General features: G+C 50.8%; 5 protein-coding genes across 5 annotated transcripts; 2 read left to right on the plus strand and 3 right to left on the minus strand.

The window, feature by feature from the left end:
* Positions 1–31: 31 nt before the first annotated feature.
* BKA67DRAFT_653770 (ubiquitin-conjugating enzyme E2-binding protein) lies at positions 32–1,737 on the plus strand (the record flags this gene model as incomplete). The annotated part of the gene is made up of 2 exons (XM_046106436.1): positions 32–646; positions 1,156–1,737. 2 exons carry the CDS (start codon positions 32–34, stop codon positions 1,735–1,737), a joined length of 1,197 nt encoding a protein of 398 aa, XP_045964732.1.
* Positions 1,738–1,870: 133 nt separating this feature from the next.
* BKA67DRAFT_58410 (uncharacterized protein) lies at positions 1,871–2,991 on the minus strand. The gene is made up of 3 exons (XM_046104126.1): positions 2,867–2,991; positions 2,112–2,789; positions 1,871–2,029 (listed from the first exon to the last, which is right to left on the minus strand). Exons 1-3 carry the CDS (start codon positions 2,895–2,897, stop codon positions 2,004–2,006), a joined length of 735 nt encoding a protein of 244 aa, XP_045964733.1. The 5' UTR covers positions 2,898–2,991; the 3' UTR covers positions 1,871–2,003.
* Positions 2,992–3,653: 662 nt separating this feature from the next.
* On the minus strand, positions 3,654–5,118 carry BKA67DRAFT_653772 (uncharacterized protein; the record flags this gene model as incomplete). The annotated part of the gene is made up of 4 exons (XM_046106437.1): positions 3,654–4,204; positions 4,310–4,365; positions 4,428–4,983; positions 5,031–5,118. The coding sequence occupies 4 exons, from the start codon at positions 5,116–5,118 to the stop codon at positions 3,654–3,656; spliced, it is 1,251 nt and encodes a 416-aa protein (XP_045964734.1).
* A 1,237-nt stretch (positions 5,119–6,355) lies between these two features.
* BKA67DRAFT_653773 (uncharacterized protein) lies at positions 6,356–8,555 on the plus strand (the record flags this gene model as incomplete). The annotated part of the gene is made up of 6 exons (XM_046106438.1): positions 6,356–7,098; positions 7,256–7,469; positions 7,555–7,588; positions 7,660–7,718; positions 8,035–8,099; positions 8,510–8,555. 6 exons carry the CDS (start codon positions 6,356–6,358, stop codon positions 8,553–8,555), a joined length of 1,161 nt encoding a protein of 386 aa, XP_045964735.1.
* Positions 8,556–12,622: 4,067 nt separating this feature from the next.
* On the minus strand, positions 12,623–14,455 carry BKA67DRAFT_510861 (bZIP transcription factor; the record flags this gene model as incomplete). Its single annotated transcript, XM_046097361.1, has 1 exon — positions 12,623–14,455. The coding sequence occupies one exon, from the start codon at positions 14,453–14,455 to the stop codon at positions 12,623–12,625; it is 1,833 nt and encodes a 610-aa protein (XP_045964736.1).
* Positions 14,456–16,220: the final 1,765 nt, after the last annotated feature.

The raw sequence follows: 16,220 nt of genomic DNA on the forward strand, positions 1-16,220 counted from the left end.
CATACAAATCGCGAAAGATTACGCTGTCAACATGGCAGAACCTCCAAGGATATTACTGTATGCTGAGCTGCTTTCCAACATCCGTCAAGTGTCTGTCGGTTGCTCACTTCCCTCGCCGTGCTCCGCAAGCACTGAGGCAAGTGTCTCGACAGATGGGCGCCGGCTCACCATTCGGCATCAAGGTGAAGATTGCACTATCCAGCTGCCAAAGGAAGTGGCAGTAACGCAAACATTACCAATTCAGAAGCAGAGTTCCAAAAGTCTCTCATGGCGGCTTCCCATATCGCCGATATCTTCCAAGGAAACGGTTTCTTCACATCTAGATTCCCAGATAGTGCCATGGTCAGCTTTTGATCTCCAACCAGCCTCTGCGGTAAAGTGCAGGAATTGTCAAACCATCGTCGTCGACGACGGGAAGCTCAAGGTATGGAAGGATCTCCCAAGTGAGAACTGGGCAGAGATGATGGAGTTCTGGCATTGCCATAAACCCGACGACCACGATCATGATCACGGCCATTCCGGAAACGAAGAGCACCTTGCTGGCAGAGGCTACGGTGCCAACTCACGTCTCTCGGGACAGGCGGGGACAGGCTTCGTCGACTTGACGTCTTTCCTGTTTTTTGAAGAAGACTGCACAAATCTGAAGGTAAGCAATCACACCGATCATCATCATCATCACCCTTTGCCTGTTTTAAAAAGGCATCACACCATGTCGGTTGCCGCTCCATGGGTATATAGAAGGTGGCCAAACCAGCGGCTTCGCGCATGCACTCAGTGGTGTGGTCACCGATACTCATACCCTAGAAGAAACCTCAACACATATAGTGTTTTTCTCTCGATGGGAGTTCGTTTGCAGAAACCGGGCTTTTGGGCCACGGGTTTCAGCTTCCGGACGACCTGGTTGGAGACTCGGCTTTCCGCATTTCGCTGAGACTTTCCTTGGACGTGGAAGTTTTTCAAGAAATCTTGCAGAAACACATTTTTCATACTTTTTTGGTCTATAGATGACGGTGCTTGTGTTTTGTGTTGTTAGATATCCACTGGTCAATATATATATCATATCTCCTCCATGCTTGCTCTCTCCTACAGAACATGTCTGCCAAATTCCTTCTCTCCTAGTACAACTGAGTAGCTAACCAACGGTCGTTCACGCAGACAACAACTACTGGTGCAAGTACTACGGTTGGCGTTCCCGGCTCGGTGAAGCAAGGCACTCCGGCGAGCTGCGCCAATTGCCACACCGAGATTGGCGTGCTTCACGAAGAAACGGCCTCGGTTACTCTTTATAAATGGCAACTGGCCATCTCGTCGCCGGCTGCCGACCCACAAGCACAACCCAGTCTCTCGATCTGCGTGGCCGCGATGCTCGCCTCGACGCTTTCGCGGTCGGGGTGCTCCAAGTCTGTCATACTACCCCTGGGCAGCTCCTATGCGTCATCCCCAGATCGTCTGTTGCTAATCTGGCTCTTCAACGGAGATATTACTTTTACCTCATCCGCCCTGGATAGCGAACGTTCAGTCGGCGGTGTCAAGGTCCTGTACCAATATGTCACGAAGGAGGAAGCAGAGCGGATGAGCGAGTCACTGGTATCGAATGTACAAGACGTCTCCCTGCCGGGTATGGCAATAGATGACCTAAAGCAGCTGCTGGGAAGAAGTCAAGGGTGGTTGCCCGAGGGAGATCGACGGTTTAGGGATTGGACTGTTGGTTTGCTGGAAAAATGGAATGGTCGATAAGGGACATCCGAGGCTCGTGGTATTAGGATTATCCCAACGAACCGGTTCTAAGAAATTTCATACAAACGGCGTCCGTCCGTGTCTCACTTAGCACAGGAAGCGCAGCAGGTGTTTGTTTTTATCAAGCTTTCTTTTGACTAATGCACAAGGTGTTAAACACGGGTTTGGTTGACAAAGGGAAACCCGTTCTCTGCTTCGCTTCGCGGGAGTATCTCTGTAACCACTACTTCCACCGTCTATCGAGTTCGCGGTATAGAATGAGTCGCTTATTGAGCCTTGGAAGAGACGATCCCTGTTGTAACAAGTCAGCACGATGGCATCCCCCTCGGGGAAAGGGAGGAAAAGATTCGTAGCAACGAAACGAGTATACTTACTCTCAACATCAGCAATGCTCTGCTGCAGGATCTGCTGCAGAACCTTGGGGTTCTCTAGCTCCTTGGTGACCTTGGCGATGATGCTCTCAGACAGCTCCCTCTGCTGGCGCTGCTTGACCTGGGACTCGTATCGGACCCAGCTGTCGAGGACGGCCTTGGCCTCGGCGGCCAGGGCGGTGCTCTGCTCGAGCTGGTAAGCCTTGGCCTCGAGCTCGGCGGTCTCCTTGGAGACGGCGAAGAGGGCCTTGGTGGTCTCAACGACGCCACCCATCTGCTGGACGTTGTCGATGCGGTCCTTGACGGCCTGAGTGTGGTCGGCGCGGGCGGCGTTCAAGATGCCCTTGATCTTGTTGTTCTGGGCCTCGGCCCACTCGCGGTACATGGGACCTCCGTACTTGATCAGAGCGCCCCAGACGGACAGCAGACAGAAAGCGACGACGGACTCCTCGTTGACGATGTAGTACTCGTTGCTGATGGCGTAGGCGGACAGACCGGCGGCCGAGGACAGGATGGCGGTCTTGGAGATGACGTTGTTGCCGGGCAGAGAGTCGACGATGCTCTGGGCCTTGGACTTGGGGTCGACCTTCTCGGGGACGTTGGAGGCATGGCGCTGGCCGCTGATGGAGGCGATGGCCGGGACAGATCGCTGGGAGAGAGCCGGTCGGAGGCGGGCAGCCCCTGGATTGGATTAAATTGTGAGCTCAGGACGGGACCAATTGGGCGACCATCGCGCCGACGGACATGCGCCTACTTACCGGCAGCAGTTCTTGCCAAGCGGGAGGCCATTGTGAGATGAGTGAGTGATGGGGATTTGCGAATTGCAGGAATGTCGTAGCTCGCAACTGAGGTTATTTTCGTTGCGGGTCCGATGGCCGTCCAAATCCAAGCCTTTGGGAGTTCGGCTGCTCGGCGCTACCAATTTTCCCGTCTTCTCCCGGGAAATCAAATCAACCCAAATCCAACTTCAAGACTAGCCTAACCTAGACGACTTAAAACCGCATATAGAGCTCCTGTCAGGTGCCGACCAGCTGCGGCGCTCTCTCCGGTCTCCAGACTAGACTGCTCTAGGTTAACCTGGTTGGTGTTGAGAGCTGAAAAAGGGCACGAAAGCCAACAGTTCCATATGAATAAGCTTTGATACAATTGATCTTTGGTTCTTCGGCTATTGGCTCTTGGGACTTGAGGGCATCTGCCACCAGTGAAATAAACGTACAGAGGATCAGCAAAGTTTCGTGATGCCAGCATCGCACAAAAGAGTCAATTCCAGGGGATAGTCTAGGCTAGAACATGTTTCTTGCTAGTCTAGTCTAGAATACAACACAACACGTCAAGTGAACCACGGCTATTTCTTCTTCGCAATTTTCTTTATTTAGTTTCTTGCTACGGTCTTTGCACGCTTATTCTACTGGGTATCAAAGACCCCAGAAACTGGGAACAAAAAGAAACTCCGAAACGCCGTTGGGTATCGAGCTTGTTCCACCACTATCCACCTGAAAGACTAGAATACGACTCATGATGTACAAACCTATATAGTTAGCTGGCTTAAAACCCGATGTAGTCCTTGGAGAAATCCAGTTCGTCGACTTGGTCGTCGTGTCCTATGAACTCCTCCATTTCATCGGAATCAATATCATCGGGAGCAGGGCCATCTCCCTCGTCATCGCTGGAAAGATCAGGCATGTCTTCGTCATTGTCTCCAGCAGTTGTTGCTCGGTGGCGGAGCACGCTGGCCCTCTCCCGGTGGAGCAGCTTACAACCCTTGTTCTTACAAGCACCGCTGTTGCTGAAATCAGGACACTCAAAGACGTGGCGATCGGGGCACTTGGCTCCTCGCTCGCAGTAGCCACTCAAGCCAAAATCTCGGCACACTGGATCAGTCTGTGAATGTTCAGCATGAACGTACGGACAAGAGTCATTATTACATTTGCCGTTGGCAAAGTGCACGCAAAGAGGCGTTCTCTCCTCCGTTGTCTCGTGCGAAAGGTCACAAGCATCGCCGTTGGGGCAGTCGCTCTTGAAAAGCCAGTCGCGGCAGATAGCCACCTTTGAGGGATCGTGGATGAACCGGCAGTTGGGTCCTTTAAGACAGGAACCTGTGTTACAAGTTAGTGCATGTCCGGGGGGGCGTCCTTACCGCGCCAGAACGTTGCGCTTTGGCGGTCTTGTAATGAAGTCATGATGTTTGGAGAAGACAATACCGGTCCATGAGAAGGTCTTGCATGGCACGTTGACCTTTTTGATTCCGCCTGCCATTCTGCGGGGGGGCAGTCGCACGTTAGTATTGGTTGCATGCCCGAGATCAAGAGGCATACCTACCGTTGTGCTTTGGCGATACCGTGCCGAACTAGGTTCCCATTTTTCGTTCGATAGAACCTGACGCCACCGATGGTAGCTAACCGGGGCGTTGCGGAGGATGGGTTATCTGGTGCGCGGACGAGCTTGCTGCCTTGCTTAGTGATCTGGAAACGTATGCCCTCGACGGTTATCTCGTATTTTGAAGCTGCGGCGTTTGGAGCAGCAACAGCTGACGGGATGCTGCTAGCATTCTGGCGGACGTAGTGCAGGAAGCGGTTCTTCTCCATCTGCTCCTTCTTCAGGTGCTTCAGGCGCTGCGTCTCCTCCATGGCGGAAGCTCGAGCCTGAGAGTCCTTCTCGAAGACAGAGCTGTTGATGAGTTGGAGGTGACGGTCAGTACGGCTGACCCAGGCGGCACCGCTGCTATTAGCATCCGTATGCGTAGCCGTCGCATCGGGACGCGCTTGTCCATTCAGCACCAGTGTCTTGTTGCGGTAGGTTGGCGCATGGCTGCGGGCACCACGATAACCACGAGAGTATGGAGCAGTTCGGTAGATGCCTCTCGAGTAGGCAGGAGCTGCAGATCTTAGCGGCGGTCGGGATTAAGTTGATTGAAAAACATACGCTGGCTGTGTTGGTTTTTGTGTCGATGGATGCGACTCTCCAAGCGGTTGATCTGAGCAAGAAGCTCTTGTTCCTCTGCCGTTGACATATTGGTATTCGTGAGGCTGTCGAGGGGATGGTAGTGATGCGCAAGTGCGGGTGTTGAAAAGGCAACAGAGAATACTTGTGTTATTTGTCCTTGATGTTTGAGGTTGAGGTTGAGGTTGCGGAATGGTTAAAATTCACCGCCTGGACGGGACGGATGGTGGACGACTGATCTTGATTGCGCAAGACAAAGGTAACATACTTACGTTAGTGGGGGGGCAGGGGGGCAAATTCGTGCTGGAATAAGCGCATGAAAGCCGTCTTTGTTTGACTACTGGCAACCAGCAGAACGACATGACTGTTCAGCATTATTCATGCGATCCCGTCTAAAAATCAGTCTACTTAAGTTCATCGCTAGCAACTTGGGCCGCCTTTTGCAACAAGCAACTGCCCACATGATCCCGGGCAACCGACTATAGTCACCGGCTCGACGGTCGTCTTGTCGTCCTTTGCAGAATGCCTTTTGTGGATACTACATACCTACAGTGAGTCGATTCGTCGTTTACAGCCCTGAATGCGGGATACATTTACAATGATATTGTTCATGTACGCGGCACAAAACAACTATCCTGGATTCTCTAGCTTATTGTATTCGGTAGAGCGGAACACATACAGTGTCTCAGAACCGGCTTACGAGTAGTTTACCCTCGAGGAGACAAGAGTTGATACATACTGTAAAAGCTCATATAATACCTTGTCATGCTGAAACCCGCCCGCGAAATGCTTCAAAGTCGCAAAAGCTCAAGTCTGACTTAACTCATTACTCGTCCATCTGTCAGCCGTCCGTCCTGTGCCGTAACAGCCGATAGCAAGCAATTCTTGCCTCGTGTTGTAAGTTTGAATTACAGTGATTACATACCAGCAACAGGGGTTGCATGACCATGTAGGCAACACGGCGGCAATTTCTAGCGCTGCAATGGCTCCAGGTCAAGGCTGGGGGGCTGAGCCACGACGACCCCTCCAAACTCAAGAAGTTTGTTTGGATGACGGCACGGGAAGTACAAGCTGAAGTGATTTCAAGCCGGAAGGATTATTATCATCAGCCTCTGCATAAGATGACAAAGGAATGGCGCTCCAAATTCCTGGGCCCCGGCAGTGTTGCCTTTTGTTTGCATAGATGCAGATTCTACGATACTCCAGATTAGCGTCCTAAAGTATAACACCTACGGTACCAGACCTAAAGCGCATAGTGGACAGCTTCCATTCCTAGTACTTTTTGTACAACCCTTCCACCAGCGAAGATGGGTCTCCGCGACATGCTTAAGAAGAAAGACCGGCTGAACCACGAGTATTCAGCCGATCAACACGCAACCGTCAACCAGCTCGCCGCTCCAGAATTCACCTTCATCCGCTCTGACACGCACTCGCAAGAGGTCATCTATCCTCCGCCTAGCCCGGACGTCGCAAATGACGAGCGCGATGCCTACCTGACCGCCAAGGACAGCAGCCAGAAGCCGCGCCGCAGCCTCGATGTTTTCAAAGGGCGGAGGTCTAGGGGGAATAGCCTCTCCTCTAAGGAGAGCGACGCTCCAAAGAGGGAGGGCACACAGAGACGCTTGAGTCATCGCCTACATCTGACCAGAAAACCGAGCACGTCAGAGTATGTGCCCGAGAATCTGCCACAAATCAAGATTGGCGACGACAGCGTGGACAATGACGCGAAGGAAAGAGATTGGGAAAAGAGAGCCACAATCCTCGCACAGCAAAACTCACAGGCTCGTACCCGGTCTGCCTCCATTACACCTTCGCCTAATGAGAGGAGAACAGACCCCTTCGACATGCATGCGGTCAGAAGGAGCTTAGAGCACCAGAGGAACGCGGAGGCGGTGGTGTCTAGTAAGGCTATAGACGACAATATCCAAGAGGCCATCAGGTTGCACGAGGAGGGGCTTTTGGAACAATCAACAAGCATGTTTGGGAGATTGGCAGATCCAAATGGCGCCAATAACCCACTGAGCCAAGTCCTCTATGGGCTTGCCTTGAGGTGAGTCGGACAACATTTCTGTTGGTAATTTGTTTTGGAGGCTGGGTATCATGCAACATACTTTGCATTCCTACAGCCATCTCTGGTCTAAATGGAGCGTTGCAAGGTCATGTCCAGTGCCGTCAGGCACGAAGAAGAGGCTGATGTTGGTTTACAGACACGGCTGGGGATGTGAACCAAATCTAGCACAGGCCGTTACGTATCTGTCGGCCGCGGCATCGAATGCAGCTGAAGTTGAGAACCTTGCTCTCAAAGCGGGACTCAAGAAAGGAGGCGCCGCGAAGGGAGAATTGGTTTTGGCCATCTTCGAACTTGCGAATTGCTTCCGTCATGGCTGGGGAGTGCCGAAAGATGCGGTTGCCGCAAAGAACGTAAGTTCTGCATGTTTCACTCATCATGTCCCTGGCAGCTGCCATGGTGTTTATATTTGGTTGGTTCTTGACTAATACCCTACAGTATTACGAGACTGCTGCCAATCTTGGTGATTCGGGTGAGTGGCTTAGCTGAGCTGTGCTCTTTCGCCCTGCATGATACTGGTGACGGCATGCTCATTCTCCTTAGATGCCATGAACGAAGCTGCTTGGTGCTATCTCCAAGGTTTCGGATGCAAAAAGGACAAGGTATGTTAGGCAGAGATGTTCCCATGCCGTCATATATCACCCCATTAGGGCTCAACCCCCAGGCCATGCCCTACTCTATCCAGCACTCGCTATGCTCTAGTAGGGTCATCGTGGTGGTCATGAGCCCCTTGCTTCGTTGTGCGGCCTGTTCAGGACCTCGTATCTCCTAATAGCTAAGTTATCACGCTGTGATCACATTGGGCAGCAACGAGGCACAACAAGACTCAGGGGCAACAAGCGAATGAGACCGCTCAATTGAGCCATCATCCTCAAGCTCAGTATGGACCACATGAGGCTGACTCCGGGCTTCTCTTAGTTCCTTTCGGCGAAGTACTATCGGCTGGCTGAAAAGGCCGGAAACAAGACTTTGGGCAATACCTGGTAAGCCTACTTTTGCAATCATGCGTCCTTCTTAGATCCTTTCTCTCCTTGCCAGCCGCACGCCTGATTCGGGAATGATGCAGGACGGTCGTCACAGACTGGTGTCGGGCAAATGATTTCATAGGCTATCGTCACTCCTGGCTCAACCGTTGCACTTTCGCCTCGTTTTTGAGGGTCTAGATTCCTGGCCTTTGGAAGCCATAATTCAGGTCACAAAACGGAGTCCAGCGGTAACCGGAACGGTGGTTGCTTGGGGGCCAAATAAGACGGGCGGCATCTTGAATCAGCCGTCGTACCACCATCACACCCAGCCAATGTTTCCTTTGTTCAAAACGCTGACGCAATGTCTGCACCGGTGATTTCGTGTCCGGATCTTCTGAGGCAAAGAACTGACTAATGGATGTGCACAGGATTTGGAAGGAGAAGTATGACCCGGATAAGCAGGGCAAAAAATAAGAGTTCTTTTCCGGCTATCTAGTCATGCCATGGTAGTCTCAAAATACTGGCGAGTTCTGACAGAGTGCACCAGGCCAATACCTTAGTTCTCCATTATTATCTGCAGGTTACGAATGGCTATAGTACCCGTTATGATACCTGCCCAGGGCTCTGATACCCGTGCTACTTTGGTTATGTTCATAGCCCATATTCAGTGAGGTAAAAATAAACAACCGAAGCTTTTCTGTTGGAAATCCTCATACGGCTGCATTGACTCAGAACCAGCGATGGGAGCGGCGTTCTTCCCTGCGGGGTATTGAAGATCGAGGTTAAAAGCGCATACAAAGTGTCGTGCAGCAGTTACTCTGCATATGCGGAGTATCTCCATTCTGTGGGGGGGGGGAATATTGCGGTCGCAGAACCAAAGCATTGGTTGGGTAGTACTGATTGGAAAGGGTTGCATGTTGATGCTATCGGATTAAGGCACTGGGCTTACTTGCATTACATAGAGCTTACAGGGCCTTCGAGTAGGTCTGGCCAGAATAAGCTCAACAATGACGGTAGCAAAGATGGGACGAGCATCAGCAGGTTACTTGAATTACCGACCAAGACAACCTTTCAACGGAAAATTGGTGGATGCATTTTGGTCCAACGAATTTTTTTCAAGATCTCTTTGGGGCCTTTTTCTTTTCTTTTCTTTACTAATCCGAAAACAATTGGGCTGTCAAGCACGTGTAATTTATGGCCCCGTTTCAAAGCAAGTTGCAGACCGTGGGCTGGGTGATTCTAGACTCTTTCTTCGCCACAGCATATATGCAAGGGTGTTTGATGTTTACCGGCTGTGTCGTTAGATACGAGAAGTCTCCTGCGGATGGGCTGGTAGTTCTTCTTGCGGAATCTCCCTCGACCACGATAATCGCCGATCGTATAGCTTGATTACAAAATGTGAGAGGGTGATTACCACCCTGGCTGACAGAAATCGAGTTTCGAGTCTCGGTGCATCAGTGCCCGCGATAATGATGACATGGCACAGGAGGTGACTCCGTGACATGCCTCGCAGTCTACGACCTTACAGTACGTAGGAATGTGTTTAAACCAACATCTGCTTACCTAGCGAGATCAAAGAAATTATATGGCGGGCGTTACTGAGGGCCACGATGGGAGGGGAACCCACAATTTGACTCGCACTGCAAAAAGTGATACGGGCGCCGTCCGGTCGGCCCGTATCGTGAGATTAGAAACATAGTACTAACATAATAAAAAGGCAGTCATCACTTTGCACCATCACAAAGGCCAAGCGATAGATAAGGCCGGGCTCTTCCGGATCAGCCGTTATACAGTTGAACGAAACCCCCATAGTACTTGGGCGATGGGGACGGGAAGGTTGGGCATGCAATCGCTACTTTTCGGATACACAACCGACCTCGGTAAGCGACGAGTAGGTTTCCATGTCGTTCAAGATTACGAACAGTATATTTCCCGGGACGATGGGATGGCCTGATGAATGCTTCCGGGTTTAACTTGGTAATACAGGAAGTAGAGGGGGTAAGGCTGTGCGAGTGCGACCAAAGAACAATCGAGAGGGAGGGGGGATGTAATCGGCTGTGTATTGTCGGAGCAGACAATCCTAACCAGTGCATGACTGGAAGTGCCTCGCAGCACTGGGGCTGGAGTCGGGATGCCGTGTTCTGGCTGTTGCGGTACTGAAGGATCGGTCGCAAGATGGTTCCACAGCGGCCGAAGGAGCACGGGGATAGTGGATACGGCAAGCGCGTGAGGACTGGAGATAAGTAGACTGTTTGGCAGAGTTCGTTTATTTTTGGGCGTCATGGATGTTGATCGCCATTGAGGCGCATAGCCTTTGCAAGGAGGATGCGCAATGGCAGTAATATAACTCCATCTTGGTCATGACAGCCCAGCAAGTTGTCAGCAGGAGAGCAAGTTTCGTTTCAAGTCGTACAGGCAGTTATGTAAAGTCAAATTGTCATTCGTTCGCGAGCTGTCAAGTGACCTGAATTGGCTGTGTTCCAACGGCGCGGCTTTGAGACTAAGGAGCCGAGTTATGCAAGATACCAGCAATTGAGGGGATCAGAGCCCTGGATGGGACCGAGGATATGCAGGATTTCTAGACGGCTTGACGCGAGGCCGTGTAGGCTGTGTATGACGTCCATCTCACAAGAGGTTGAGCCCTGAGTTTCCTGTGATAATTCGGACGAGTCCAGCTTCTAGTCTATAGGTTGATGATCTGGACATGTACGGAAGCGCTCCCTTGGTTCCCACACTAAGGACTCGCGCATTCCCAGCTATCTGGATAATCGTCGATGTACTCCCGATCTTCTCGTTTGAGATCATGGGAGCCCCCTAGGCATACCCGAAGCAGGAAATTCGCACTTCGCTGCACTCCATCTTAGAAGGTGTTTTTATTATTTATTTAGCACATATGTACTTTGCCTGGAGGCTGACCCCTTGGCATCGAATTATCAAAAGCGTGTTAAGCAGTATCCGGAAATCCGTTGCACACCCTCAAGCGTCAGCTGTTACATACCTAGCAGAGCAGGTGTGTTCTGTATTTCCAGGTTATTTGCTAATGCTGTGATGAGCGAAGCACGACCCCGCAACTCAGCTTCTAGTCTCACCCACGCGGTCGCATCAGCACCCTACATTTCTTCTGTGCCTTGCCATCTGGTGGTTACATACGACCACCATCTTTGAAGTGAGTGTGTGTAGGCAATCGCTGTACTCTAGTCGCATGCTCGCCAAGGTTCTCACTTGGTACAATCTGGCGTACCCGAGACAACATCTAGTGCACCGAATGGTGCTCGTGGTGATTTCTCCGAGTTTTGTAAGGTTCGTGCTTTGTGAAGCTGATGCCTAAGGGATCTGCCATTAGCGAGCATGACGTGAACACTTGATGTATTGGAGGGCGGTATGCTACATCGCAACGTTTATGCTAGATCACAACATTATGCAGGCTAGACTGAGGTAAAGTCAAAGTCTGGTTCTCCGGAGGGCATGTCATGACTGTAAATGGAAAAGGTTATGTTGATGTAGACCTTCCGAGACAGTCTATGGAAAACATAACCGAGGAATTGGCAGTCATGAGGCATTATTTGGATGGTATTGAAAAACGGAGAACAGAGAATTGATCGTTCATTGACGGTCAGTTGGCTTTGCTAGCTATGAGATGCGATGGGATGGATTTCGACAACGTGAAACCGGAGCCATGCCTCCCACCTATTTGACTGCTGCTGACTGCGCTGCATACTGTTGTTCTGTTGAGTTGGTTTGTAGGAGATACTTCATAATTCTTGTGTGTCCAAACGACAATAGAAAACAAGCCACTGTGTCGAAATCTGTCCTCTTTGAACTGTTGTGTTGTCGTGTTCCTTCTCCCATTGCTCCCATTGCGTCGTCGGGTCGTCCCATCTTCTGTACCGACCCATAAAACCTGTCGTGAGACAATATCCACCATATTCCCCTCCATGAAAACCCTGAAAATTTCACCGCTACCTGCTGCTCATAGATGCATTGTACGATCTCCGAAGCAAGTACGTAAGGAAAAGACCCAAATAGAGCTGAGAGCTGTCGTGAGACCGAACTCTCCTGCGCCTGGTGTCTCCAACCTTCAGAACCCATATAAAGAGTTTTACAAGAAGAAGTATGTGCGGAATCAACCGGCACCATCGAAAAGCAATTCCCAACTACTACCACCATTTTCGCCATGCATGTTTCCAAAAGGCCATGTCGACACGACATATCGACAGGCAGAAAAATAAAGTAAAGAAAAATCCGGAGGAAAAAAAAAGAAAACAAGTTTAATAAAAAATAAAAACAATTTCAGATGCTGGCTCGCTTGCTAATCTCAACATATCATGGTAAAGGATTGAAAATCCGCTAGACAAAGTAAACAAGGTGCTTTCGGTGCACAGGTGCGCGTGAGCAGCATTGGATGTAATTGCGCGGTGGGCGGCAGAAAGTGTATGAACAAGAGACATGGGGAAAATCGAAAATGAACAAGGCACGCTTTCGTATCGATTCGTGGTCATGTCGAATCGGGATTGTCATTGTCATTAATCGTAGTCGTGATATCATGAAATTGCTTCATTGCCGGACTGATGCTCGTTGTGGACATTAGCCTCGGCCACCATTTTCGCAAAATTCCTAACAACATCGCGGGGGATTTGGTCCCACAGGAGAGATCTAGTGTAGATTTCGGCGGCTGATTGCTTGTCGTTGTTTCGCATAGCCGCAAGTGATTCTGCGAGATTGCGCCGGCCTTGACTGGTAGCTGGGGGTGGTGCATTCTGAAGAAAGTCCTGGGAGGTAACACCATTGTACTGGGCAGGTGTCATGGAGAAGAGTTGTTCCTTGGTTTGCTGTTGAGTAGGCTGGGTAAGAGAGTCGCTGAGATCGCCCAGTTGTGATGGGGCAATCCCGTTCATGTTCGCGGTGTGCATTGGAGTAGGTGTAGCCATGGCCCAGCTGTTTCCTGAAGGCTGAGGAGCGGAGGCGGCCATGGCGGCATCTGGTCCATGAACACCAGCGTCCTTGAAGATGTTCTCAAGAAGGGTGGCGGAAGCCTCACGGAGGTCCTCGGAGACACGTGGGATGCTGGGTGCTGAACGGTTGGACAGGACGAATGCACCGACGAGGAAGAGCATAAAGAGGATGCCACCTTGGGAAGACTTCTCCACTTCCGCAGGTAGTGCAATTTCAGTTCTCTTGGTTGGCACAACCTGGAGTTCTTGTTTGACGTCCTGTTCCATAGGCTGAAATTCTCCCAAGAATCCCATATTCTCCCAAGAATGATCCATGGTCATTTCCATGTCGTTGAAGGCGTTAGAATAGCCGGCGTTGCTGGGCATGCTGGCATTTTCGAGGCTCTTGACATGATCGCTGAGAACGCTGACCTTCTTGCGGAGCTCACCAGTCTCATTGGTATGACTCGCAATGAGTTCTTCCTTCTCCATCATGAGAACTTCTGTACGGTTCTGAAAGTACTCCTTATCACGCATGAGCTGGTTTAGTTTCATGTTTAGTTCCGTAATGACCTCTTCCTGATCAGTGATGACGGCGGTGTACTGTTTCTTCTCATCCTCGAGTCGCTCCGTGTGCTGCTTCTTCCTTTGCCTCGAGTCAAGAGCTGCTTGACGGTTGCGCAAAAGACGCTTCTGCTGCTTCAACTCTTTGATCTCTTGATCATCTGACGACTGAGCAATCAATTGATCAATGTTGTTGAGGTTACGCTCGGCAGGAATGTCGAACCTTGCGTTCTTTTTCCTGATGCCATCGCCGCGACGCAAGTCATTATGCGATCTGATGGGTGGACTATCAGGGCGCATTCGCTTGGCCATTGACTGGTGATTCGGGCCGGCCCACGCCTTCATTGGCGATGTTGGTATCGAATGGCTGCTGGGTCCAATGTTCTGGAACAACGGAACCTGACCAGTGGGGTTTGTAAAGGGTGTCTGGGTGGGCATGGACTGTTGAAAGACGGATGCGCCGCCGTCATACTCAGCAGCGAGGCCATCATACTGTTGTAAAGGTGTGCAAGTGCCTGATCCATGGCTCATGTTCCATTGCCCTTGAGGTGCATAACCTTGCGATTGATCCATGCGCATGAAAGGGTTGTTGTTCTGTGGCTCCAGGAAGGGGTTATTTGACGGTACGGATTGCATGTCAACTGATTGCCAGTCCTCTGTCTTGGGTGAAAATAATGTGGATGAGATAGCAAAGGAGTCCCTGCGGCTATCGGCCATGGGCGGTGACATCTCAAGTCCCGAGTCCAGGCCGTTGTGGTCCAAAATACTTTCGTCGAAGTGGCTGCTATCCTCTTCGTCGAAGTACTTCTGAGCCTGTGTTGTGTCGACTGTCAATGGGTTGGGCCTGTAGTAAGCCTGCATCTGAAATGCCGAGACCATTGCAATTCTGTGTTTGAAGTGGAAGGGTGGTGAGGCCGGAGTGGTGTAAGTCTACACGATGCTGAAGAGCTGTAATCAATCTAATAGAATAGTCGTCGTATTAGTGAGCCGAAGCGGTGAGAGCCAAAGCGACCTGATGTTGGATGTGCAATGACCGTGTGGAGGATTTAAAACTCAAAAGAACTTGCTTCTTCTCGGATACAAGCTCTTTGGTCGTGAAGTGATCGTAAATCGTAATAACAGTAATGAATTATGCGTGAATGTGGATTGAATAATAGTAGTATTGCGAGACAACGGGAGGGGAAAGTCTCAAAATGCAGGATAAGGTGCGGTGATAAGAGGTTGGTGACTTTAGTGGGGAGAGGGAGAGCGGGAAGCGGGAAAGGTTTTAAACAGAAGGTGGGAAATAGTCGGTCGACTCACACTACTCTTCAGATCTCTGGCTTCTTGTCTGCGGATTTCACTCTGTAACTTTCAACAGAGTGCTGTTATACAGAGCGCGTCGATACTGTCAGACTGTGAGACTGACGAAATGATAACAATGATATGCGATGTTCTCTATCTTCAAGATGGGGGCGATGCTTAGACGGCAGGAGGAGCAGTCTTGTACTTAAACTGGATGCGCCTTGGTCAGGTTGGTCTCTGGCTGTGACTCCCAGAATGGTCTTCCCTGGGTGAGATTACGGAGACGGGGAGTACAAGCATCAAGTCACTCATTAGTGGGGAGCAAAAGCCCGCGAGACCATGGACTGGCGAACAGGAAGTTTTTCTCTGATTTAGCGAGTGGGTAGAGAGGGTGTGGGAGGGACGTGGGTATTCGCCGTATTGGGGTGTGATGAAAGGGCCCAGAATTACCGGTTTACAGAGTGCAAGCCAAGCCAAGCGTCACGGACTGCTGCTCTCATTGTAGTCGTCCAAAAGCCGTGTTGTGGGACTGTACATAGAGCTCCCATGGACTTGACGGTCCCGTATACTACTGTATGCTACTGAGGCCGTACGAGCTTGGCAGGGTGCGGTAAGCAGCGAGCGAGAGCATACGCTATTGGATCTCGTCAAACTTGCAACCGATATGGGCCTGCTACGGTAAGTATGGATAGTTAGATGGTCAAACAGCCCCTTCGGCTTGCACGCTCTTCCCGCGCATGAATATTACTGGTGGATAGAACCCCATACAGTACTGGACTGAGTGAAAACGGATCTGGCACTACATAGGGTACTGTAACGGGCCAGCCTTCACATAGGTCATGTTTTCCCAATAAAGCAGGGTCCAACTTTTAACGGTTGGTAGGGAAGGGCAGTCAGAGAAGCCGGCAGCCCGACGTTGGGCATCAACGTCCTTGGAGTGTCAAATTGATACCTGAAAGTCTTCGGGACCATGCACCTAAAGCGCCCACGAGCACTTCTCCGGCACCCACTGAAAGCCACTGGGAGGCATCTTGGAATTCCTATTGCTCAGCTGGTGGTGGGGTGGCATAGATAAGTGCCAGGCACTGGCTGTGAGCCCTCGCAAACCCATTCTGATGCTGGAACGCAATCGGTTGATAGCGGTCGACAGCGATCTGCCCGATCTTTGCAGTGGTCACTCAACAGGCTTTCGGGCACATCATTGGTGATTTCAGGTCGAGATGTGACCGGGCCGGAATGATGCGCACTGTGCACGGGCGTATTTTTGGCTGAAGACAAGATATTGATAGTAACATTAGCTGCCTATGCCCCCAAGTCTATGGGAACTGAGAACAGTGTGAGAAGCCTGCAAAAGCGGTTG

This window comes from Truncatella angustata (assembly GCF_020726525.1).
Source record: "Truncatella angustata strain MPI-SDFR-AT-0073 chromosome Unknown BKA67scaffold_1, whole genome shotgun sequence".
NCBI classification, from domain to species: Eukaryota; Fungi; Ascomycota; class Sordariomycetes; order Amphisphaeriales; family Sporocadaceae; genus Truncatella; species Truncatella angustata.